Source organism: Pezoporus occidentalis, unplaced genomic scaffold, assembly GCF_034315485.1.
Source record: "Pezoporus occidentalis ecotype Australia unplaced genomic scaffold, CSIRO_AGI_Poc_V1 ctg18, whole genome shotgun sequence".
NCBI classification, from domain to species: domain Eukaryota; kingdom Metazoa; phylum Chordata; class Aves; order Psittaciformes; family Psittacidae; genus Pezoporus; species Pezoporus occidentalis.
The window spans coordinates 4,145,800-4,173,448 of NW_026913640.1; the positions used below are offsets into that span (position 1 = coordinate 4,145,800).

The following is a 27,649-nucleotide window of genomic DNA, read 5'->3' on the forward strand; positions in this document are numbered from 1 at the left end:
CAGATAAAGAAAAAATAATATCCTTGGGGTTAATATCTATCATTGGTACAGCAACTAAAGCAGTTATAGAAATGACTGACATATGACACAGATTTAGTTCAAACTTTCAAAAGATCATTTTATAGCTGCTAACTCCACTTAAGCATCTTCAGTGGGGAACTTAATATTGCCAACAGTGTGAGGGTCACACGATCATGAGTTGGTCATGAACTATTATATACAGGTTTGGCTTTCTAATGCATCTTTTCAGTTCCATTATCTCAAGTATTTGCATATGCTTGATATTTGCATTGCAAAAATCTGGCCCAGTGACTAGACTATGACTGACATCCATATTGATGATGTATGAGCTTTAAAAGCATATAGTCCTTTTTCCTAGACTGAGAGCGATAAATCCCAGTTTGCCTCTGGGACATAAAACTGGAAATCAAGGACTCAAAATTTAAGAAACAGCATTAAAGTCATCCATGATTGGTCCCTCTATGTTGACACATTACGATGTGTGCCTTAAAAAGGATGTGCCCATTTCTGTCAGTTATGCCAGTGAAACTCTGTCCCATTAAATAACAGGCATAATTTTTATGTGAGAAATCACCACATACAGTTTGTATGGGTTTATGTAGGAGACACCTGGGGAGAGTGGGGTGGGAGGAGGGGGTTATACTAAATTCTAAATATTGATTTCATTGGCAAATTAAGTTTTTACTACCTGATTTCAAAATAATGTTCAAAAATGTTCTACAAAGAGAAGTACTGGAATGGACCACTGCAACAATTAGACTGAACTCCTAACACATTGTGGGGTACCAGTCACCACACAAGTACTGCATTAAACTAAAACCTTCATTTAGAGAAAAGTAGCTCCTTCCCAAGGACAATGAATGGTGATGCACATGCAGCAGACCATGGTAACCCTGATGCCCAATTGCCCTGCAATAGCAAGGAATCTATAGGTCAGTTTTAGAAAGTTGTATAAATATTTAAAGCTCCTAGCCTAGGAAAATCTGTACAAAAAAATTAACTACACTGGAGCAACTACGAGATGTCTGCACCACTTTCAAGTGAAATTCTGTCTGTCTGAGGGCTACTTCTCTCAACCCATTTTCTTGTTTCCAGCACATGTTCCACATGTTCCCTATTTTCCTAATGTATCTGCAATAAGCTGTATTTAAACAATACTCTTTTCCTACAGAATATTTTAATTTAGTTCAGGCTATAACCATAGGATTTTTTCAATGTATTCAAGAAAAAATAAAAACCAAGGAGTAAATATGGAAGTAGTAAATACAATATCCCATGCAGTTGTCAACACAACCATAAACTACTACTATAGAAATGATTACTGAACTAAAATCACTGCAGAAATTTTTCCTGTACTGATCCTTTCCCCAGTCAGAGAAATAGTTGTTGAAAAGCACAGTAGTTTTAACACACAAACACACACGGTCACTGAGCTGATAATGGGGATGAGTACAAAATGCAATTAACGTAAGAGAGTCTCTGCTATGACGCACACTTCAGGTAATTTTCTTAAAGCTCTAAGATGAAGCAAAACAACAGATCACAATGCACAAGCCAAGGTTCTGGCTACACTGGACACAACTTCACCCAAACGCAGCTACTGGATTTTCAGTATCCTTAAGCAGAAGAAACAGAAATTACTGGTTTTAGTTAATTGTGTCAAATATACATTTTAGCAAAACCAAACAATCTAATAACACACCCCAAACATGTATTTTCATTATTTTCGTACCTACCGAGCCCCTTTATAAAGCCGATCACACTGGATTTTCTCCAACATGCTACTGTAATATCCATGAGCCTGTGTGTACCTAAAATATTCCACTCCTTCAGTTAGAAAAGTTAGAATTCTTTTCTAACTAAAATCAAAAAGGAAAGGAGTTGCTTCATAATCCTGTTTCATACTTCACTACAAATTTTTCAGCACTGAGGCATACATTTCTTTCAGTTTTCAGGTTTTGTTTTTTAACAGACAAGTGCTGAAGACCTACAATGTGTGAGTTAGAGCAGGCCTCCGGAACAGATCAGCCTTTCCATAACCAAAGGGGTAATTTTTAGCTTCAGCATATGATGATGACTACTCACAGAGTGGCTGCATGTCTATATTTATCCACAAGTACATACTATGCTGACAGATTAGTGAAACTACTTCAGGCACGCCAAGAACATGAGACAGTATAATGGAGTTCGTCATTAAAAACCTATGTATATCAAACACACGTGCTATCATACAATCCAAAGTGAAAATAGTAAGTATGGAAATGCAAAGCACAGAAACAACATAGGATGGGTTTTCCTTTGCAATTAAGGTCTTTTGGCCAGAAGTACATACAGTTCAAATTCATTCCTTGTGATAAAACTAATGCAGTATCTCTTCTTTTCCCATGCCAAGAGTCAGTGAGAAACCACATACCCTTCAGGATAATTATACAGCTGCTGAAATAACTCTTAAGAAAATCTGCTGTCCTTTAAAACTGCAATTATAATAGTAGAAAGAAAATACATTATTAAATAAAGCGTGAAGAATTTAATTTACAAGGATGTGATACATGTGCCAATGTTACCAAAAGGTGGCTTTTTCACCCTTGAAGGAAAACTTTCCCAATTAGTCTGAACTTGACAGAAAAAGAGAAAAAATTCAAAGGAAACTTTTGCTGAAAGAAACAAACTAAAAGTCTAGCAGACACATTTTTATCTTGATGAAAGAAACTGTAAGATTCCCAAGGAAAATGTTATTCCAGCATACTAGTTAAGATGCAGTAGCAGAACTGTTTTAATGTAAGCATTACTTTCATAGTTCATTTGCATGTTTTAACAAAAAATAACCATAAAAGCATAAAGTTATCCAATAAAATATCATATTAATGACATGCAATATATATGATAGGAAATTTATTTAAAGTACAGGACTTCAAGGTGAGCAATTGATGCTATCGATATCTGATCTTTTTGTGTTTCTGATCCTCTCTTAGGGGGATTTACAGTCACAAATGAAAAATCAGGAAGAATTGAGTGCACATCTAACACCCACATTCAGGCTATTTGGAAAGTAAATGGCTAAGGCACAGTGGTAGAGGTACGGGCCTTACTCTTCACAAGGAATACTCTTCATAGGAATAAATATTCACCTACATGTTTTGCTTACTGCTTATTTTCCATTTTTTATTAAAAGAGTTGATAAAACAGGGAGTAAATATACCATTTTTAAGATACTTCCCCCCTCTTCTCAATGGCATGCTTACCTAAATATAATTTAAAATAAATGCAAGAAAAAAAATATTATTAAATACAATATATATAATTATATAAATATGATTAAAATAAATGTAAGAAAAAGATTGTATGGTTTATAGTAATTTCTAAGTTCCATGTTAAACCTGCTGTATTAATCTGCCATAAGCAACAGCACTGCAGACATACATAGAAAACCTTCTCTAGTGCTGGAAACCATTTACATTTCCAATTGTGCTGAGGTTGACATGCATTATCCTAAGGATGGAGAGATCTGTAATAACCCTTTGGATACATATGTCCCAGGCAGAGACTATCAACTGTGAAGCCTTGATATTATACTTAACTAAATGTATTGCTGCAAAGCTTCCTCTATTTTGATAAGGCCCATTAACAGGTAAAAAAAATTCTCTGTAGCGAAAAATTCACTCTCTGACAGCAGCATGCCAACATAGACTGTAGACACAGGCACATACAGACATTAAGAAAACATGAGAGAGTCTATATGTCAAAAAGCTCCCCTCTTAGTAGAACAAAGTTGTCTCTAAAACTATATATATTAGAAATCATAGGATCATAGAATAGTTAGGGTTGGAAAGGACCTTAAGATCATCAAACTCCAACCCCCCTGCCATGGGCAGGGACACCTCACACTAAACCATGTCACCCAAGGCTCTGTCCAGCCTGGCCTTCAACACCGCAAGGGACGGAGCTTTCACAGCTTCCCTGGGCAACCCATTCCAGTGCCTCACCACCCTTACAGTAAAGAACTTCTTCCTTATATCCAGTCTAAACTTCCCCTGTTTAAGTTTGACCCCATTACCCCTTGTCCTATCACTACAGTCCCTAATGAAGAGTTCCTCCCAGGCATCCTTATAGGCCCCCTTCAGGTACTGGAAGGCTGCTATGAAATCTCCGAAGACTTTGTTTAAAACTGCTCAAGCAGCTACTGGAAGAAACTAGGTCATTCTGTGCATCTATCTTGACACAGGAACTTGACATAAAACTATCCCAATTCATCCTGTCTTTCAAAAGCCTATTTAATCCAAATACAGGATTCTTCAGGAAGAGTAACTTTGGGTTACCAATTAGGTAGATGGTCTGCAATGCCACAAAGATAAAACCCAGTAATTCTATGCAAAACCAAAGTCTGGGCATAGCATGTAAATCCCTATGCCAGAGGAAATACTACCTACTCTAGCAGATAAAATGGAAGAGGCCTTGAGGTCAGCAGGGAAATGTATAAAGTTCAAGATTCTGAAGCAAAACAGCTCATTCTGAACATGAAGGAATAACAGAGAATTTCCTAAAAAGGTGATGAGAAATGACCTAAGCTCTTCCAAATGGAAATCTTCAAACCTCTTGATTACGCTGAAACTGTAAGGGAGAAAAGGTTAATTTATAAATTTTAGATTACTCCATCTCTTTAAAGAGACATGCCTCAGGAGAGTCATTTGTGTAAAAGGGCACAGGGAAGAGAAAGGAAGGAGATATCTTCAGTGTTAAAGGCAATCCAGGATTTGGTCACAGATTTAACTGAGATGAGACCAATATTTTAAATTATTTCTGTCTGAAGACTTAGTGAAAAAATGCTGTTGCCAGGTTTGGATATATTTATTTCACTGTTATCAGAATACTTGAACTACAGAAGACAGTTCCAGCCCCTGTAAACTTGGTTGGGCAATCCTTCAAATTTCTATTCCTTTTACCACAAGAAGAGACTGTAAATTCTAGGTGAACACAAGGAACAGAATGGAGCCTCGGAACAAGTCCCAGATCCAGTCCTCTGAAGGCTAGAAACAAAACGCAGCATTCATGAAAGTATATGGCCACTCAGTAGGGCTGATGGATGCTAAAATACCACTTGTGGGAAATGCTCTTCTCTGCACGTGTACAAAGAGCTCAAATGCTTATTTCACTCAGAGAAGCTTATGAAACAGACACCTTTAGAGATGAACTGCATTAGGAAATAACCAGTTTAATACAGATATCTTTGCCTGAGCTCAGGGAAACATTAGAACAGGAAAATGGTCCTTACACTGTCAGGTTTTATTTGAGATGGATGTGGTTAAGTGCCTAGTGGCTTTGAAGCTAAGAATCTTGCTCAGCCTAGTACCTCCAAAAGGTTAAAACTGTTGGTTTGGCTTTATTAGCCACTAGCAACCTTCTGGCCCTCAAATCCTAGCTGCTGGCGGGTAGGTGCTAAGCTACATAATCCTCAGATATGCACTGCAATTCTGTGCAAGAGAAAGGTAATTGATATGAGACCTCACAGAGGAAAGCCATGGGTAGAACACATTTTTTCCTCTTGCGAGAGATTGTTCCTCCAAATGCAGAGGGATTCGAGAATGATGACTGCTAAAACAAACAAACAAACAGGAAATCCTGTCATGTAAGTCCATCCACTTTCTAAAGATTTTTTCACTGACTTGGCAAAGCTCCTGGTAATTATGATCCCATAAGATGTAGACTTTCCCTCTCTTTTTCTCGTAAGTTGCAGGGCAGGGGTTGAGCAGCTTAACAATGTTTGCTAGGTTCTTATCTCAGGTCCTTACAAGACATCTGAGGCAGAAAAGCAATTCTCCTCCCTGTCCATTTTCTTTCCTCACCGTTTATTTTTCTACTCCCTTTCCTCTAGATCATTACTTCTTGTTTACTTATGCCACCATTCTGAAGATATGTGGGAATCTAGACATGTAACAAATACTATCAGCTGTGCTGATCTTGGAATTTGCTTGGTTTATTATGAGATTAAAAACTGGAAAAAAAAAAGCTAATTAACCTTGTGAACAACCCCAAAACAACTGTCAACTGCCATTTAAGTGCTCTGTTTGGGAGTGACTTCTCACTAAAGGAAATCTCTGTGTTGCTTCTGGTATCATCCAAATAAAACATAAATACTTCTCAGTTTCTGTGTTTTATATGGTAATAACATGCTGCTTCTTTGAAGGCTGATTTGAGATTAACAATATACTTCCAAAATCTTGGTATCTTTCCTATATAACTTCAAAAGTTTTGTTATCTTTTCCAGTTATTTCAAAAGTAAAAAATTCCAAATAAATGTGAAAAGATACATTCAGAGCATCTTTTCCAGATGAGTAAATGAACTGCTTGTTTGGGTGTGTTTTTTTTTTTTAATTGCAACATTGAAAAGTTTTATTTCTGAAACAGAATTTCTTTGAGCTCAAATAGCACTTAAAAAGTCTTTTATTTTAAGCAAAGATGTTCATACTCTTCTTTTACACTTTTTTATGTACTAAGGAAAAAGCTACCCTGCACTTTGGTTTCATTCAATCAGAAAATAGTTTCCTATAAGATTTTTAGACAGATGTTTTCTTGGGGTTGCTTTCCTCCACAGAAACAGGTAGATGAAGATATTCCTGTCATTTTGTGGTTGATGGGTGTTAGCAGAAGAATTATTTTTAGGGAACCTAGGAAAGTGCCGAGGAAGCACAAGGTTAAAAGGTCCCAAAAGAGAAGTAATAGTTACTTCCAAAAGAGGGACCAGCAAACAGGGAGGATGTGACCCACATCTTCCTTCCCTACTATGCTGGTTTTGGCTGAGTAGAGTTAATTCACTTCACAGTAGCTGGTGTGGGGCTATGTTTTGGATTTGTGCTGGAAACAGTGCTGATAATTCAGGGATGTTATAGCTGTTGCTGAGCAGTGCTTACACAGAGCCAAGGCCTCTTCTGCTCCTTACATCACCCCACCAGCGAGCGAGCTGGGGGTGCACAAGAAGCTGGGACACATCCAGGACAGGTGACCCCAACTGAGCAAAGGCGTCATGTTCAGCACGTAAAGCTGAGGAAGAAGAAGGAAGGGGGGGACATTTGAAATATCGGCAGTCGTCTTCCCAAGTAAGCATTATGCATGATGGAGCCCTGCTGTCCTGGAGATGGCTGAATACCTGGTGATGAGAAGTGGTGAATGAATTCCTTGGTTTGCTTTCCTTCTGTCTGTTTACATCTGGATGTGAAGTCTTTTCAAACCTAGCTGATTCTATGATTCAAAGTGCAGTGCTATATTGAAGAAAAATTTTCAAAACTGTAGTTGCTCTCTTGACCTCATCTTATGATGCACCTCATCTGTGCAATGGCTGCCTTTTAGGAGAAGGTTCAAACTTAGACACCTACAGGCCAAATATCGAATTTAATGTAGCCATCTAGATTGGACATTCCTAGGTGATTCATCATACCCTTCTTAGATGCTTATCTTAAAACAGAATAAATCACTTTCTGGAAGTACATATCACTTGTCAGAGATTACCAAAGGAGAACTAACAACAAAGATACGCATCCAAGGTTGTAAGAGATGACTTTCCTAAGTTTGTAGACTCTCAAAGAGCATTTTGTAGAGACTGAAGAGCATTGTGGTGCATTTCAGCATGTACTGGCTAGGATACATACCCTTGCTCGTGTGAGTGGAAAATGGAACAATACCAGGAGTAAACGAAGCCGCAAGCTGGCACTGTGAACTGGCAAGTTTAACCTTCACAGACCAAGAAGACTTACTAAATTTTGTGAAGCTTTCTATGATGAAACCATGGGAGAGATTTCTGTGAATAAAAACTAATATGAGGATAAGTTAGACATTCATTCATGTTTCCCTCTACATTGAAGCATAGAAAGTAACAGCTATACGAAGAAAAATGAGAAAAAAATGTTTGCAGCTAACGTCTGGATTAATAATTATCATTATCAACCCCTTACTCTATGTCTGATTGAATCATTATTCTTATTATTTATTAATAGATGCAGCAGCACACTCACAACAGTGTCTGTCTTCTATGCTCAATTAAACACTACTTGTCCTTTTTGCTTGAAGACAACCCAACACACGCTGTTTCATCTTTTATTAGCCACCAGCCATTATGAGACTGTAGTACCTAATAACCCTTTATTAACATTACACTAACAACTCCTTCTTTGAAACTGGAGTTCACTTATTTCTTAGCCACAAACCTAGCTTTGCTAGACTCAGACTCCAGGTGATAAATATTTCTCATGGTGACTCTGAAATACAAAACCAGCAGGGACAAGATAATGAGTTTTGCTATCCACATGAGCTCAGTGAAGGTTTTTGAAAGTTTGGCTTGAGTACAGATGCCTACCAAAAAATTTTCACTTGAATAGATGAGTGAAGCCTATGTCATTTAGCTGCTGTCCAAGGGACTTTCTGCATGACCAGACAGTTGCAAATATCAAACACAACATGGACAGGACATTGCTCTCATGCTGGTCAGTGGGCCATGACAAAAAACTTCATCCATATATTGAAATATCTAAATGTTTTGGAGTAAGTGACTGCCAGAAATATGTTATTAAGTTTGGAGAGGAACATGTACCTGTAAAGTTAAAACTCTGCATCATTTAATTATAAAAATAAAGACAGAATCCTAAAATTAACATTGGATTTTCCAAATAAAGAGTTTAAACATGGAGAAAACAAAATAATTTCTTAGAAAAACTGGAAAGCCTAACTACATCTGAAAATAATAAAAAAATTTCCTTTACCAGATATTCAAAGGAAAATTCAGTATTCCTGACAAAAGTAGTATTTTATCATGTTAAAGTGATCTTATCTTAAAGTGTGAGCAAGGACAATCCAGGCAACCACAACACCTGATATTCATCCCGGAATGGCTGCATTTGATTAACAAAGAACCAAAGTATACCTGGTATAACACTGTAAGCATAGATTTATGGAAAGTAGATTTTATTAAACAAACTCTATCTTTTTATGAGACTATAAATTTGGTTAATAAGGTTAAAAGTGTAGTCTTATATTTCTGTTTGGCAGCTGGACTGGTATCTTACCAAACTGTAAAATGAGAACCAAAAAAATAACGTTCACAACAAAAATAGATTAAAAGCTAGCTGACAGATACTTCTTAAAATGGGTTAAGGAGGTTCTTGGTCCTGTACTGTTTACCCTTACTACCAATGACATGAAAAAAAAAAAATTCTGTAAGTTTTACAGGCAAAACATAAATTAAGAGCATTTGACAAAAAAAAAAAATACCAAAAAGGTCCCTCTACTTTGAACAGCATTTTGAAAACTAAATGTAAGCAGAGAATATCTGAGATATTAATTCTAACCTATGAAGAAGTGCATAGCCAGAGACAAAGAACACTCACCACACAAACAGAATCATGCTTTCTATTCCTGTGAAGCACTGGTGGTGAAAAAAGGCCTGAGACCAGGATGACTAATATACTGAAAACAGGCTGCTATTCTTGTGACCTGAAGAGCTATGGAGAGCCTTTTCAAGCAGGATAAACAAAAGCAAAAGCAGGCAAGCTCTAATGCATCACTGCCAGTGTCTCTGCAACATTGCTGGATGCTCAGTCCCATTCTGGTGTCTGCAACTTGAGAAAGATGCTGATGAACTAGAGAACAGTCAGCAAAGGCAACCATATAATGACTGGAAAACTTGCCTTAAAACTTAGTTTAGTTTGACCATGAGAAAGTTACAGGGTCTTTTAATCATATCCTCTAATGACAGGAATTTGCACCTATTGCACCTATAATACCTATTTGAAAAATGTGCAGCCACTGAACCCAAATTGCCTTTTAAGACAACACAGGTATTAAGGCACTTCCAAGGTGTGATTCATTACCTCCTCATAAACATGTCTACAGAAGCTCATCTGAACTGTACCCTAAAGTGCATATTTGTCTCCACTGCCTATCAGGAAAGCCAGGCTTGACTACGACAGATTTAATATCTGAAAGTTACGAGAAATGAATTCCATGCCTGCTCAGCATGAACATGAGAAACAGAAATTTGGTAACAGACAGCTCTTCATTCAGAAATGTTCATTGTCTGGAATTTTAAACGAGACAAATGCATTAAAGAAGTTAAACACAAAAGGAAGGAAATTAACTGCCAGAATGCTGCTAAGGCTGGTGCTGATTCTTCCATTAGTGGTAAGTTTAAATTGAGATTTTTTAAGACATGCTTTGGTTCAAACAGAAATTAATTCAGAGAAGGCATAAAGCCTGCCCTATGAGGAGAACAGACTGGATGACACAATGTTTTTTTCTGGTTGTGTAATTTATGACTTGCTGAATACATTAGTAGAAAACATTGCTGAGAAAAATCTTTCATTGGTAAAGTGCAACACAGACATTCTAAGAAGTATTCTTCTATCTCTAATCTTGACAGTATCAAGAAGCAGAAGTCTGAATGCCTATCAGTACTTTATTTCTCTTGTACATCCAGATACAAACATAACTTGTGTGACCAGAGTATCTTTGTGATTTATGTAATAATTCCCTGCCATGATGGTTTGCTTGTCAATTATGCTTTGCTAAAACAGAAGCTGATTTTAAGGGTTGTTTTGTAGAACACACCTCAGGATGTCATGGAAGTGGAGGCAACTTATTGGGATGATATGATTTTCAATGAATATTTTAAAGAAAAAAACACATTGCCAGAATAATTTATAAGTATGCCTTATAAAGTAGAAGTGATAATCATACAAACCAGTGTTTTGCCTTAAGAGAATGCTTGCATAGAAAAGTGAAGCTCTCTGGAAGTGCAATGATATGCCCCTGGGAAGCCATGTTCCACTGTCTGAGAAGCATGTAAGAACCATGGCTGAAATGCTATTACTGGAAGTATGTTCACATGCATATGAATGTGAACTGTCCTGAGAATCTGGAAAGCCTAAAACCAGACCTTAGTGCATGTTACAGATCTCCAACAAATGCCTGATCTGCTACAGAACAAAGCTGAATCAATATAAAAATTCAAGGCCTGCTCCTTCTACAACATCACAGTCTGAAATAAAATTCAGTTTCACACTTGGGTGTATAAGAAAGGCTGTGGTAATGCTCTATGCATTACAGAATTATGTATTCCAACTATTAGACATAATTGTCTTCCTTCTTCTCTTGCGGCATATAAGAAGTTCACCAAACTCAGTAAATTATCCTGCCTCTGTCCCAAAGACAACTTTATAACACAGCGTTGAGGCTCCAAGGGAGCAGGGGAGCTCGGAAGAAAAACATGTTTCTAGCAGTATGCAGATAGGCCAGAATTGTTCTATTAAAACTCCCTGATTCTCATTGGAGAAAGAAATTAGAACTATACTGACCTAAAAAATTTATAAATTATTTTGTAAATATATATAGAATCAAAAATGTAATTCAAAGAAAAGACAGTAGGCAGTGTTTGGCCTCACTGTTCCATAAACTGTGATCTTACCAGAAATTGTATTAGTTACAAGCATCAGCTGTTGTTATGGGACATCACTGCACATCAAACACAATGACAAGCTATATTAGCATAATGGGTTATTATTCCCAGGTCCATGTGATCAGTACTCCATGGCAACTCAATGATAATGAATGGCTTTGTCAGTAGGGAAGCATGTACAAAACGATATGGAGCACAAGCTTCAAGTAATTTAAATGGTACATAAGGCTGTTAATAAATTAGGAATTTAAACACCAGGATTGACATTTCTTTCCATATATACACAGAAAGAGGCACTGAAATTTGCAGTAAGTTCTCAACTGACCATTGCCATTGCGGGGACTTGGCATTTCCAAGACACTTTCACTCAGGGCTGAAGTCAGTTGAGAAGTTGGGTGCTGAAACCTGGCCTGTGGAACAGAAACCAGAAAACCGACACAAATGATCAGGTGAGTCACGCAGCAGCTGAGAACACTATCCACAACAGCCAGCTGAGCCCAGCACCACCTTAGATACATCCCCACATGGACTTCACATTGTTGGGCCACTTCAGATGTACAAAACAGAGCAAAGAAGCGGCTCCCGTCCTTTTCAGTTTGGCTGTAACTGTTTTTTATGTAACAACTTGAGGGCTAACGAACTCACCTGGAATGCTTACTTAAACCTCAGGATTTTGACCTCTCATCTCCCACCTTCTTGGAGAGTAACTCGTTTTTCTGGCTACTGGCCAGAATGGTAAGGAGGTAAGGATTACGCATGTCCTGCTTGTTCAAGGTTTGACAAATGTGAAGAAATAATCTCTAACTGAAAGCACAGTGACTTAAATACAAGCATGGCTCTAGATCAGCAGTTGCCACTTAGTTAATCAATTAGTAAAGACGCTGCTGGTTTGGCAAAGTGTATACTTGTGATAATAATACCGCTAAGAAACAGCTGCACAAAAAACCATACAGGAACTCTAAAATGCTATAAATTGCAAGTTACGCTGTTTATGTACCAAGTCCAGACCAAACCACTAATCAGTCTTTCACATGAGATAAAAAGATGCCAGGATAATGACCAATAAAATAAATGCCCACTTCCACCAATTTATTTTCTTCTACATCATTCTAACCAACAGCAAATGCTGCATTTTGAACAGTAATATTTGTTGCATATCATTTTCTTAGCATCTTTAAATAAGACAAATGAAAATGTGAAAGGATTACAGTTAATCAGATTATTTTAAAGACCCTGGGTATGTTAAATATAACCTTCACATATACTAGGCACTTAACCAAAACCACAGGGATGGATGCTCTCCTGCAGCTAGACCCAGGCTAACTGCCCCCTACCCTCTCTTTAGGTGGAAGCACGGTGAAAACTCGAGGACTCAGCGCTTTGTGCACAGGCCCACTTCAGTAGATTTTACCTGCTGGGCAGATGAGAACTTGAGCATCAGATGTGACATATGACAGAGAATGAAACATAGCTGAGGAAGTGGAAGGACTGATGAGAAATGTCACTCTTGAAAGAAACATGATTACCTGGCTCATGTGTTTAGGTAGATCTCAGGCATGCCTGTGAGATGCACACACTGGCTCATAATGTTTGACTTAGGTACAAAAACCCGTATGCCCTTGGCCATCTTAGCTACTCAGTAGACACAAACTCATCTGAGTTACTTTGCTCTGACCGACAGGAAAGCACAGACAGAACCAACCAAATGAGGTATTCTGTGGCAGCTAACTTTACCATAAATGCAATGTAATTCATTAATTAGTTTAAAATATATCCTTAAAGACAAAGGTGGATAAGAATCCTGAAATGCTGAAAGCTATACGGTAATACTGTATTATTTCAGAAAAGATGAGGCCATAGCAGTGAGTTACAATAGATGAAGTTACAAGCATCAGGTGTAAGGACTGATGGAAACTGTATTATGTGCTGGTTTTTTTTTAAATTTGCATTGTATTTTGTATACAAAATTGTATTACATTGTAATACATTGCATTTTGATGAGTCTGTAAAAAGATCATTTTCTTTCTTGAAAAAAGTATAGTCTAAAACTTCATGTGGAATATCTTAATAGAGTAATTTTAAAATATAGTTTGTGAGTTTTTCAAAAAAACCATGAAATCAATCTAACTCCAATTCCACTGATGTAAACAGTTAAATCCTCCCATGTCTTCAGTGAAAAGGCCTCAAGACAATGCTCACCCTTCTGAAAATACTGCTCAGTATACCTTACTTAAATTATCAACGCAGATATTTATCAGAATTTCATGACACCATGCCAGTTCTTGTATAGTTTATGGAAAACCATAGCTATAATTTGAATCTGCAAAGCTTGTGATGTGTATGATTCAAAACAGAAAAAAAGAGACTGAAAAAGATTAACGTTTGTGGCAACAATGATCATTTGTGTCATCAGAAGTTTAATGATTGAAGATAATATTCAGCATAATGTATAGATTCTAACCTTCCAGCCAAACGTTTCAAACTCTAATTCTGTAAAGTGGGGAAACATGCCCAACATAATAATTGTGAACTGAATCAACTTGAAATGTCAATTCTGAATTTAAATGATAAAAAAACCTAAAACTTTATAACAAGAAGTCATGCCCTGAGGATACTATCATAATATAAATGTAATCCTTAAAATGTATGACGTCCTAGCCAGGCAGGCTTACGAGAATTTACCAATAAGGTTGAAATTTGGTATGTAAGTATCTGGGATATGTGCTAGCTGTGCAAGAAGATCTGACTAATATTATACAGCCTTTTGTTCTTAATTGAGAAAAGTGCTTGATTAAAATCCGTGGCAGCAACTTTGCAGAAACTATCTCATTACTTTGCGGGAATAGATTTCTTTTTGTAACAGGAAAATGACTGCATAAAGTAATAATAGACTTTATGGTGAACTAGAAAGAATGGTATTAATATTAGGCAGACGGCCATTCTAAGTATCTATTAATATCATAAGCACATGATAAATTTAAACAGATCTCGAACTTGCCAGTAGGGTGATGCTTCCATGTTACTCCTTGATGAACTACTGCTTGTCCTCAAATAAATAAAAACCCCTTATTGTAACTACTGTTCTCAGAGCTCTCTGGGATTTCCACTTTGGGCAAAATAATGCTGGGAATTAGCCAAGGTGCAGCTATGCATGTGCATGGACCTTCTCTCACTGCAGGTCCAGAAGACAGTCAACCCTACGCCTCTCCTTCTGGTGAAGAGCTGGCCCTTACACTAGCGTTTAAAAATGTAGCCTGACTTATTTTTCACGTTTCAAAAATTAATTCTATCTTGAAAGACATTTACAGATTCCCATGGCAGGTACATTTTCAGATTTCTACTCTAAACAACCCCTTATTTTTATTTTTTTCCCTCCTTTGCTGATATTTATATACGCTAATGTAAGGATGATCACTAATGTCATCAACTTGCTATTTACCTCCTTCCAAATCCCTAATGAGGACATAAAATAAAATAAAGCCTAGAATCCATCCCTGCATGCCCAACTGTTTAGCTCAGTCTAATGTGACAACAAACCTTTGGAAAGTATATTTTCTTTACAGTGCCTCACACATTGCTCTCAAATATTCACTAATACCCAAATACATGGTCTGTTTCTTCATACAGCTGAGAACTCTGCCAAAAGCCCCAAGATCTGTTTGACATACTCCCTTGGGAGATCCTGGGACAGACTTGCTTTTATTATTGGCTAATATACTACCTATTGTGTCCAGTTCCGGGCCCCTCAGTTCAAGAAGGACAGGGAGCTGCTGGAGAGAGTCCAGCGCAGGGCAACAAAGATGATTAAGGGAGTGGAGCATCTCCCTTATGAGGAAAGACTGAGGGAGCTGGGTCTTTATAGTTTGGAGAAGAGGAGACTGAGGGGTGACCGTATAAGTGTATATAAATATATAAAGGGGGAGTGTCATGAGGTTGGAACCAGGCTCTACTCAGTGGCAAACAATGATAGGACAAGGGGTAATGGGTACAAACTGAAACACAAGAGGTTCCACTTAAACTTGAGAAGAAACTTCTTCTCAGTGAGGGTGACGGAACACTGGAACAGGCTGCCCAGGGAGGTTGTGGAGTCTCCTTCCCTGGAGACATTCAAAACCCGCCTGGACACATTCCTGTGTAACATTATCTAGGTGTTCCTGCTCCGGCAGGGGGATTGGACTAGATGATCTTTTGAGGTCCCTTCCAACCTCTAGCATACTGTGATACTGTGATACTGTGGAGGAGAAATGCATGAGGAAGTTATCTGCTACTGCATCGCAAGAAATAATAAAAATAATAATAATCTGGTAAGAGTATGTCTTTGTATATCTGTGTGCTTTCCACTGTGTGCTGCATTACCCCACTGGACTCAGGCATTCAGAAGCAAGGTAATATAGTGGACGTATGATTCATCTGATGCCGAATGAGCCATTGACCCAGTTATCCTAACAGCACATACAAGTCACTTGCTGCTCCCCTCACCTGGTAACATTTAACATTTTCTGTCACCTAACCCAGGCACTAAGGCAAAGGAAGGCATATACCCTTTGGTGGAGATGTTTGGTATAAAGCAAGGATATAGGATGGAAATCAAGATTCCTGAACTGCATTCCATGCCTGGGAGGGGATTTCTCTGTCTCTCACCTCCCCCATCTCCCCATCTGCTTTCCTCTTACTCCGTATCTGCAATCTGGTGTCTCCTCATGGCAGTGTTCTCCCCACTTCAGACTCCTCATTCCAGTCCCAGACTCCCATGCACTGTTCCCCTTGCCCACCAACAATTGCTCAGCTTATCCTTCCAGCCATTTCAGCCCTGTCCCCATCCCTCCTCCCATCCCTACCCCTTCATCCACCCCTTTCAAGATGCCTTTGGCCCCATTTCAGGAAAAATTACTAGCAACAGAAAAGAGAGGATTCACATAAAAGAGTAGGCACAGCAATACATACATATCAACAATCATGCTCCTTTTTTCTATCTATCTTTTTATAAAATTCAAACCTGTACATATCAACAGTTTTAAAAGTTCATTAAAATAGTAATTCCAATGATTCCAGTTATTTTGCTTGCCACAGAAGTCTGCAGCTCCCTGTAACGTGCACTTTTACCTGTCCTGTCCCTTAATGCTTGAATACATGACAGACAAATCAGTAAAAGCAATCAAAATTTTTAATTTCACTTTCCCCTCAAAAATTTTTCCATCTTCAATTTTATGACACAAATGTTACAGATTCACTATGGACAAGCTCAGACTTTGCTTAATTTACTACATTCCCCAATGACTTTTGTATTTCAACAGCAATCCTTTCCAAATTTTGTTCCCAGAGAGTTATTGCTTTTGATCAAGCACTCATCCCATTAAAGAATACATACGTTGCTCTGCCACATTCTCCTGTCTGTGAGTAATAGAACAAAAATCAAACTAACCACCTAGTTTTGGTTCAGATGGCCCACAGGTAAAGGGTGTGGTGAGATTATTTGTTTCTAACATCTGCCTTCAAAGAAAAAGAATTATAGCTAAGTAATTTTCTCCTCATTTAAGGCATCACTGGCAACATGGGATTTAAAATAATCCAAGGATATTTCCATTTTAAAATTACTACTTACCACCAGTTAAAAGTCTCATTATAAATAATAACTGGCTGAGTCATGATTCACAATGTGTCATCTGGCTACCAAGAATGTGAAGGAAGAAAGGTTCTTCCAATAAAGAAATAGAAGATAGGGCTTCATTTCCAGCTCTAACACAGGTTTCATGTGTAATCTTGTGCTTCTCAGTTAATTTCTGTTTCAAGTTGCCTAGGAATAGCAATACAGAAGTAATACTTCCATCTTTCATATTAATGTAAATAATGCTAAAAGAATTTGAGTCTGTAAACCTCTCAGAGGGAAAGACCTGTAAGAATATTATTATAATGTAGGCCATTGCAAGCAAGGTATTTGCAGCAGTTTTCTTGCATCTGAATTTGCATCTCGTGAATATATTTCAAAATAAACAACACTATGAGTTTTATGTGCAACACTCTCAAAGGTGTGACTGAAGCTTGTTTCACAGATGGGGTATTTACAAAGGCTGTCACAGCAAGGGTTTCCTTAGGTCTAAGAAGACAGGAAGCTGCAATTTTTTCAACGGATGGACTTTCCTCTTCACTACCTAAGGGTGCAATTTTGCAAATTCTGTAGAAACTTAGGTATCTTTAAGAATTCTGCACTTCTCTGAATTGTTCTTAATTTGGTCACTATGTTCAAAAAAGGCACACAGACTGTATAAGCCTTGCTTCCATTGGAAAGCAGACTAAATGTAATTCCAGTTACATGGAAATTAATTGCAAAACCTGATGTCAGGTAGCTTAGACTACTTTCAACATCTGACAACTCTGTAATATGCACAGAATAAATCTCATTCTGATAACATGCAACAATATATTACCGTGAATATATGCAGAAACCTACTCTGCACACTTCTCAAGCAAGAACTTTGGCTAGAATTCTGTCCAGGTGTCCTTCTGACTAAAAAGCCAAATTGATCCAGATGTTTAAGGACATTCATAAATGACAATCAGAAATGCAGTAAAAAAATAAATTTGTGTTTATTCTATTCAACAAGTTATTCAAGGGAATCTGTATCAAAACAAATAGATAAATAGACACCCTTCGAGGTTTAATTTACTCCACATACAAGTTCAGTCTCTTCAAAGTTACACACAGAGGAGCTAGAAAGCTAGAAATTAGGAAAAAATGTTAGTATAAAGATCACCTAATTACAGGAGAATTCCTGCAAAACAATACCTTTGGCAGACTTCTGTGCTGGGCCAGGTACTACTGATTACTTAAGGATTCAAAGGAATGTAAATGAGTCTTTCAAAGTCAAGCCTTTAAAAATAAACCTAAAACCATCTTTTATAACCATTATAAACCCATCATTTTATAATTAAAATCAAGAACTATAACAGTCAAGATCTGTTACATTCTTTTGATTGGTCTTTTTCTAACGCCAAACCTTCTAACATCTTTACATTCTGGCCGTACACAAGTCACGATTTCTGGCCTCCTCACTGACTAGTGAAAACCACAACAGCCTCTCTACTAGTAGGGATTAGCACTACATTTGATGACAGCAGATTTCTGAAAGCATAGAAAGTATTCAGGGTAAAGATTGTATAGCATGTCTCTCAAAGGGTCCCATTTTTTGTGTGTGTGAAACTTCTCTAAGGCTACAGCCACCTAATCAAGCAACACATTCCCTTGGAGACATGTGATACCTGTCACTACAGAGATCCCACAGTATTTACAAAACAACACTCAGACTTCTCTTCAAACCAGTGCCCTAAAAAGCTCCCCCAAATCTGCTTTCTGGGACATGACAGAGCTGACTCTCTCTGGCAGCTCTAATACCCGTTGCATCTGTGACCTTGATATCATGCACAAACGTCAATATTGGTGATCCCTGTGTTTCACGCAGAGGAGAAAGCAAGCAGCATTTGACAAGTCAGTGAAACCACTGCTGCTTGGCTGAGAGCAAACTAGGAAACCAGTGTTTCTCAGATGTGTTTCACTTATCCACTTGCTTTTGCAAGCTCTGCTGTCTGCTAGGAATAGAAAAACTTCACCATCCCTCAGTTTTGAATGTGACTGTAATTTGCAATACATAAAAGATCATAAATATGTATGGAATTGTCAGGCTTCTCAACAGTTCCTGCAAGGAAGAGAGGCTGTGCTCCCGCACTATGGACTTGCACAAGTTCTACCTTACCCCTGCCATATCAAGGGGCACTCCAGCACCTGTCAGATAGGCCAGAGGTACCTTGATGGTGAAGACTGAGGCAAAGGCAGCACTCAGTACGTCAGGGTTCAACACCCACAGGAATTCAGTCTCTAGGGCTAACATGGCAAGTGTTGGAGCACTTACATTGGTAAGTGCTTAGAAGCTCAGGAATGAATACAGAAAATAAAGCTGGTCAGAGACATGCAATCATAATTCTGGAGGTGTGGAGCCAGCTTCCTACCATCCACAAGTGCATACAGAGAAGAGGGTTTCAACTATTAATGAGTCCATCAAAAATTAATAAAATACAAAAGGCATGTTAGGTAGCAATTTTGGTTATATCCTCCATTACTAAGCTTTGGATATTTTTGTACATTTTATACACCTAAGGTAACCTGTATATTATCACTTCTTTTATACTTCCATATATTCCCTTTAATATATTTACAATTTATATATATATGCACATAAAAATAAGATACACAGCTTATTCAGCAGTATATCATATGTATAGAGGAAACTGTTAGTTCTTTCCCTGGTCATTTTGAACAGTAGCTAGCTATACTGGAAAAATAACCAAACTACTGGTAATTTGATAAAATCCAGGATATAACAAATTCATCACTCAGAGTGGATGCTAACAGTATAACAGAAGAGTTTTGGTTTTACCATATATAAAATTATTGGAACTTTATGGAATATCTACCAGTGATTATCTACATCTAGTTTATGCCCAATTTACAGACTATCTTAAATTTAGAGATTAGGACTGAAATTTTATCACAAAGATTACATTCAAACTATTTGTACACTTTTACTAGGACAATTCAAACATCTTAACGACAAGCAAACTCATTCTGTAAATAAACTGAATTTTGCAATAAAGCATTTCTGATCCTTTCATCCTTTTTTTCCTCCTAATATGGTAGAAATGATTCTGGAAGGTCCTGAACAGAGTATCAAACATCAAAATAAATAAAAATTCTTTTTTTAAGAGTTCTTAGGTCATAAAACTTCCACTTTCCCTTACTTCTACAAGGAAACATGTCAAAGTGCAAGTTCTAAATTGGGTACCACCATAACACAAGCAGCCCAAAGTTTCCTACACAGCTTTGTGGATCAGAGGATCAGATCTGCAGACAAATATAAAGAAAACTGTCCTGGGAGATAACAGTCACTACTATCAAACAAGTCACTTTTCTGCTGACAATCACAGACTACTTAGAGCCGAAGAATACACTAAGCACCCTAATTTCAGGCTCAATGGATAGAGCAATCAATTCCCTTCATACTGCAAGACAGCTCGGATTAACATCATCCTTTGTTTGAGGCAGAGTTGTATGCCAAAACCTGAGCAGATGCTAACCTGTCCCAGGGCTCCCCAAAGGCAGAGGCTGTGGAAGTGACCAGCTTTCTGCAAGTGTGTTAGCAGGCAAGAGGAACAGGTCCAAGCATGACACCAGCCCAGGCTGCTGTTTCGCTGTCAGCGCCAGCCTGCTCTCGCCCTTACCTCAGACATATGCCACATCCCTTCCCCAGCTGCAGGCCACCCATTTGCCTCAGGAAAGAACTGATCCCTTCCCTGAAGGGTAAGTTTGTAGCACATCCACTTCTTGAAATCATCTCACTTTGGGCCTGCAAGAGTAGGAATGAGAGAGGTGGCAGGGAAGAGCAAGTTCTTGTTCAGGGAATGTGTTAGATGTTTAAGTGGGCACTCAGAAACACGGAGGAGCCTCTTTCCTTCATTGCTATCTTGCTACAATCACTAAGTCCGATAGCATGGTGCGCTTAGTGTGCTCAGATGTAAACAGGTCTATGCTTGCCTCCAGATAAGTGACCCCCTGCAAAACAGCTGTTATCACCTTCCTGCACAAAAAACAATCTCATTAGAGTATCAAACCAGTGCACCACAGAACTTGGACATAATGCAGACTTTTACCAAAGAAACTGCCCCCAGCCTTCCCTTTTTATTGCTTATGGACACAGGACTTCATGAATTGTCTCTGTAAGAAGGCTGACTTTTATTGCTAAATATATTACTTTCATTTAATGAAAGACTAAATGTCCTCCACTGATTTCTGTTCCTGACAGTAGAAACATGTCTTCAAGAGCAGAACAGAATACGGCTGACATCTTGGCAGTCAGCAATCCCTCAGGCTTCATATGGGCCATTGAGAAGTTTCTCTGATGCCTGATGATGTTCTTCTGACAACACAACTTGTTTTGATGCTAGCACTGTGCTCAGATCCATATGTGACCAGCAAGCCACAGAGGAGCCAGAGGTCCTTCTGGGACCATTGTGGGATGCTTCTGTGTTTGAGCAACATCAGCAATAGCTGATGTGGGTGCCTGTGTACCCCCAGGATTAAGCTGTCTCTATGTTACCACCACTAGTAGACACCAAGTGGTTAGCCACTGCTACAGGCACTGGGCATGCAGGAGTACAGAAAAGAGACCAGTGTGTAGTAGGAGGATTGAGCAATGGCCTTTGGACAGCACAAAGTTGAAGAGGAGGACGATAGGAGGATTTTGATGTGGAGGGTGACTACTTTGGAAGAAGACAGGGAAGTACAGGTAGGGCAAAAGAGTTCAAAGTCCTAATACCAAAAAAACCTTATTCTGAGTCTGAATTAAATACAAGTCCATGGGAAAAAAAAAAACAAACACAACTTGCCATTCTAAAGTAGATAAACAAGTGCAATCCTTAAGATAAGGCCCTGAAGATAAGTCCATTCTATGAGAAGTGGCAAATAAAATTAAAATGTTCACTATCTAAAATGTGCACTCTCAATTATACAAAAAGACACCTTAAAAATCTATCTCTAGTAACTGGGAGACAATGAAACGCAGTTTCTACCAGCCCTTGTAAGAGCTGATTTGTGAGAACACAAGTGAGCCATCTACCTGAGCTGTCTGGATTCTTCTACAGAATCCTATTCTCCAATAAACTTAATTGCTGATCTGATCTAGAAACAGCGAAGAAAGAAAAAAAGGAATTTATTATAGAATTCCCTGCAGTTTATACTGATGATACTCCAAGTTTCTTGTAGCTTGGTTTTTAACCTTCTATACAGATTAATTTTTAAACTGTGAATTTAAAAATGCATTAAAAAAAATCAGAATAAATCTAAATATCTGATTTATTCAAAAAGTAAAAACAGTCTAGGGAAAGAGCAGATTAAAATCCTTAACATTTGTATTAATATGCTATTCTTTGAATTAATTACAAGTATTCATTTGCAAAAAGTATTTTGCAATACTTCCATAACAAATCTGAGGAAAAGACTCTTGTCCTACTTTTGGTGAGCCCTATTTTATTCTTATAATCTAATTGACCTTAGTGAGCCAGGTAAGTACTACTCACCATGACCATTTTAGCAGTAATTTTAAAAAGAAAGAATGCAAATGATTAATACAGTTCTTGACTAACGCAGAATTTGCAGTTGTTGACTAATGCAGCACTGATCAAAAATACTAGTGAATCCCAATTCTGATCCCATCTCCGAAACATTACAGGAATATTTTCCAGAACTGCACGACTTGCACGGTATCTTATAGACATGTGCAGAGCAAAAGTCTTTTTTGGGAGCTGCACAAAAGAGTATTTTGAGGTTTTTCAGTTTGGAGGGATGACGCAAAGGCCAGACTGTGACTTGGCTTTTTTGTCCCCTAGGAATGCATGCTCATTGAGAACACTCCACTGACTGCATCATCCTGACTACAGTACTTAACAGGTACCTAAGACGAACTGACTCCAGCACCTACAAATTGCCTGCCTCTTTAGCTGGTGTTCTACCCTAAAAATGTAAGCAACATGCTAGGTGAACACCTCTTCAAGTGCTCTGTAACAGCATGTCAAGAATGACAATTTTTTAAACACCTTAGACAGCAAAATCAGAGAAAATTGTCATCGCAAGTAGAATAACTGGGTATATTTCCTGGTATGATATAGGCAATGGGTGCCGTTGGCAATCTATTAATAAAGGTTAATGCCCTGTGTAAGCCAAAACACAGATCAATAGAAAGGCCTTGATTTGCTAGGACTATAAAGCACAGGAAGGATAAATGTTATTTACAGCTACATACAAGGACAGCACCTCAACACTATTACTATTGAAACAAAATATATACTGTAGGACCCAATGTTATTTTTCTTTTAAAACAGTTATGTTAGACTCTTTCTACAAGGTAAATGCCCCAGTATAATTTATAGCTTACTTCTGCTCTTGGGCATGCAGACACAGCACCTATTTTCTGAAAAACATGTTCCTGTGCATGCATGTGCAAGCTTCCCAGCAGTTTCTCAAGCAAGGGAAGTGTTTTCCTCTGCTCCACCCATCACATAGCAGAGCTGAAGAAAGCCCTAGGTCTTTTGAACTCCCTAGTCGTCTTATCAAGCTGGAGGTTTTTCAGGTAAAAAGGATAAGTGCAGATTTATAAACATAGCCTTCAAGACTGGAAGAAAAAAAAATAAAATTCTTGGCAACAAGTTGAAGTCAACCTGGTCAATTTATTTTATTTCCTCTTACTGTTTATTCAAATACAGTAGAAAGTCTGTTTATCAGCTAAAATAATGTCAGAAATAGCAATTACCACACACTATTTCCATTTTCCTAAAACAAAGTTTCACTTAAGGACTTCTAATTTCAGACTAGAAATATCTTAGGTATTTTGAAGTACTTTCAATATACTTCAATGTAGAGGAAAAAGAAAAGATTAAAATGTTACATTTAATTCCATAATGTAGTTATTTTTATATTCTAAAGTGCTAGTTTTGCTTATTCTTAGAGTTACAGTAGTCTGTTACAAAAATCACGCCAGAACTGATTTGATTTCTATACCATAAAGTGACTTGTTTTTCTTCTGTCATAAACTGTGGCTAGGTTGTAATAAATATGTGTTGTCACAATCCACACTTCTCAGTATTTGATTAGCATTAGTCCAAAAAGGTAACTAAACTATAAAATTCTCTTCCAGTTCTTGTGGGATCACTGATTTGAATGAATATGCACTAAATATTCTGGAAGGAGGGCAGATAAGCAATACTGTTTAGGTAACAGTAGTATTCCCTGGTGGCTTCACGCTTGTGGTAGAAAAACAGATTCAACCAAGCACTACAGTGTTACTGAGGTTACAGATGACCTGGAAAAATACAGTTTCTATGGATATCATTTAATAACGGTAAGTCTTGCATGTCACACATCTAATACAGTGTTATTTTCATTTCTTTGCAGGTATTCAGACACATGCTTTGTATTAAGCAGATTTTGCAATTTTTTCTACCATGGAATTTAAAAAAACTAGCCTGTTATGCAGAAGTTCCTAAGTTATAGATAGTGGGATAATCAGAACCTTACTGCATTCGTAACCAAGTTGGATTTTTCCAGAGACATTGTGTTCTATCTTTTAAAACCAGTTAATTTTAAAGATTTAGCACTCTTAAGACAAGCTTCTATAGGAAAGGAATATACTGTTCACGTATTTTAAATCAACATGCATATTTCTGCCAGAGTTAACCCATGGCTTACCTAATCTGAATATATTTGCAAGCACTAATTTTACTAAGAAATCTTCATTACATAATAATGTGAAAAATCTGAAGAGTGTTTGATTTGTTTGATTTAAACAGCAATGGAAATCAGGAACAGCAATACTGAAAAGAGCAAGGAAGACTAAAATGCTATTTGTTTACATTCTGCAAAACCCAGCCTGGATTAGATAAATAGACGGATTCTTAAAGGATGGAAATATTGCATAAGATTCTGAAATTAAGCATAGGGTGGGAAGTGCAGCTATAAGCAACTGATGTTTTGCTTTTCAACTCATTAAGATAACGACTTTCAGACCTGAAGTACAATCATTATATTTCTGTCCTTGGTGCACAATTAATGAAAAAATCAACTTCTGAGCAATGCCACACCCTGGTGATTAAACAGCATTTTCAAAAATATTTAAACAGCGTTTTCAAAAATATTTAGATAGAGTCTGGACAAATCAAATAAACATGTAGGCAGGAAATGCTGTTTGGAATGCACTCCCTGCAATGTACTGTTAGAGAGAGCCAGAAACAGCCTAACTTCAGGATTCAATCAAGCAAAATCTAGTATAATCCCATTACAGCCTTTGCAGTTAATGAAATCTATTTAAATCTCTGACATTCTGATTTTTAGAGTTGACAAAAGCAAAAAATTATTTGGTTTCTATAATACAAACATACAGAAAGATAAGATATTATCCTTTAGGTTATCCTAGCTATTTATCAAGCAATGCGTAATATGAAAAGATTACTCTTCTGCTACTCACTATTGCTCCAGGATTTCAGTAAATATTTGATACTGATTTCAAAGAAGCCTGAATCCTGCTGGCTAGCCATGTCTGCTGCATACAAAGAGGCTTCTATAATTCTGAGCAGCTGAAGTAGCAGGTACTATGTATGTAGATATGACTGTCACCAGTTAGTGATGTAAATGAGGGGTCAGAGGAGGAAATGAAGTCTCCGCAGATCCACTTCTTCCGTTCATGGTAGGTAAGCTCATGGAAAAAAAAGCAGCTCAACAACAACAAAAAAAAACACCATGAGATTTTTGTCCTTTGCTCTTCCTCCGGGGCTTGTACTTAATTCTATTTGCAGAGTATTTTATTCCCTCACCCTCTCAGTATGTATTTTCATTTATTCCATTCCACAAGCAGGCAAATTTCGTCTGGTCGGTTAAGGCATATGCAGCGCCACAGCACTTGTTCCATAAAGCACAGTTAGAGTATCTTCCCGAAGGGTGTCTGAGCTGTGCTTTTAATAACATGCAGTCTGCCTGTCTGAAGCTTTTTTTTCCACCAGAAGCTGACAGCCGGAGCTTATGCACCGCCTCTTGCGAACCGAGTATCAACTTGAAGCCCCACTGAAACCGTTTCTTCTGCAGCTGGAGGAATTTCACACGTACTCTTTAGCTTTGGGAAAAAAACCACCCTCTAACGAACATCCTCTTTATGCTCTGGTCAGCTGCTCTCCTTCCGCCTGTTTCCAAGAAGAGCATGCTGAACAGTAGACAACTGCATCATGCTGCGGTAAAGCAGAGCTGCACCCATAGATCTGATTGCAGTGACGCTGGGAAAAAAAAAGGCTCTCCCTCAGGCCAGTTGCACAAGAAAAGCACTTCCAGAGCACTGAAATCACGGCATTCAGCCTGGCTGCTTCTGCTTTTCTTTCACTGCTACTGAAAAATGCGTTGTTATTTTTTTTCTTGACTTCCCCCCCCCCCCCCCCCCCCCCCGCCGACAAATATGAGAGACAGCAAGCTGAATTCATAACGGCAAATAAACCAGAGAGAGCACTGCTTGGTATTCACCTCCAAAGGAGTCACAGAAAATTCTCAGTGTGATGTTGGTTTTATCTTGAATAATGTTTTTCTTTTTTTCTAAAAAGGAACTGAATTCACATAAGGAATCCACATACAAAAATCAGGCAGAAGCAATTCACTGCTTGTAATCTCTGGATTTTCTACAAAATAATTAATAGCTTAGATTTCCATATTCCTAAGGTTTTACTTCATATCACAGTACATCACTATGCATATTTATGGTAATGAAGAAAAGTAAGATGAATCAGTTTCCGAAATATTTTATGTTTCATACATTCTTGGCATCATCCTTCCAGATATTATTGCCTGGGAATAACAGTACTTCTTTTCTCACTTAAGTGGAATAAATTTCCTGCAGCATCTCATAATTACAGTATCTCAGCCAAAATAGCTTGTCTGCTGCTGACTCTTCTAAAAACTTTGTCAGCAATTAAATTTGCACATTATTTTTAGTTTCAGTATGCAGAGAATTTGATGTTTGTATTGGAAACTGAGGAACACAAGGGTCATTGAGACCAAACTCCTGTGGTTCTCACTGAAAATATGCTAAATGTCTTCTGTAAACATACCTCATCTAGAGATAACGTTTTGTGTCCTCACTAATAGAAGGCTGTTGTAGAAACTCACTTTATAAACCTTCTTTCAGTTCTTAAAACTTGACTCAAAAACAGTTTACACTCTTTCATGAACATGTGCTGCAAGAAATGTTCAGAGTATCTCAGGTTTGATCTCACCTGATATCAGAGGTCTGATCAGATCTTTCTCCCTGTACTGTTAAATATCACCCCATTGCTGTCACTCCAGCCCCCAATTTCTTTTCTGAGACCCCCACCCGCCATCCTTGCCTCCCCCACCTGCCAATGCCTCCTCATAGTACCACCCTATTTCAACCAGCACACTCCAACTTTTTATAATTAAAGATAAATTTAATACAAAATTTGGCAAGCCCCAGGACTGATGATTTCCTACCATCCCACTAATTGCTTTTTCAGCAGAGACAATGCCAGGTAGGTTTGGAAGTCCTTATTCATCCTCGCAGAGAGTGCATTCCTATGTTCAAGGATTTAAGCAGTAAT

General features: G+C 37.9%; 1 protein-coding gene across 11 annotated transcripts in view; it reads right to left on the minus strand.

Annotated features, from left to right (window-relative positions):
- FRY (FRY microtubule binding protein) overlaps window positions 1-27,649 on the minus strand; it is a 231,138-nt gene that overhangs the window by 133,919 nt on the left and 69,570 nt on the right. For 2 of the 11 annotated variants that reach the window (XM_062615080.1, XM_062615075.1), the window contains exon 1: window positions 25,522-26,298. The exons of 6 other annotated variants lie outside the window; for them this stretch is intronic. Coding sequence is in view for 3 of the 5 variants with exons in the window: in XM_062615075.1 (XP_062471059.1) it covers window positions 25,522-25,591 (70 nt within the window). In the remaining 2 variants the exon portion in view is untranslated. Of the gene's footprint in view, window positions 1-1,757; window positions 2,037-25,521; window positions 26,300-27,649 lie in introns of those variants that run through there. 3 more of the 11 variants (XM_062615073.1, XM_062615079.1, XM_062615074.1) reach the window with 3 other exon arrangements.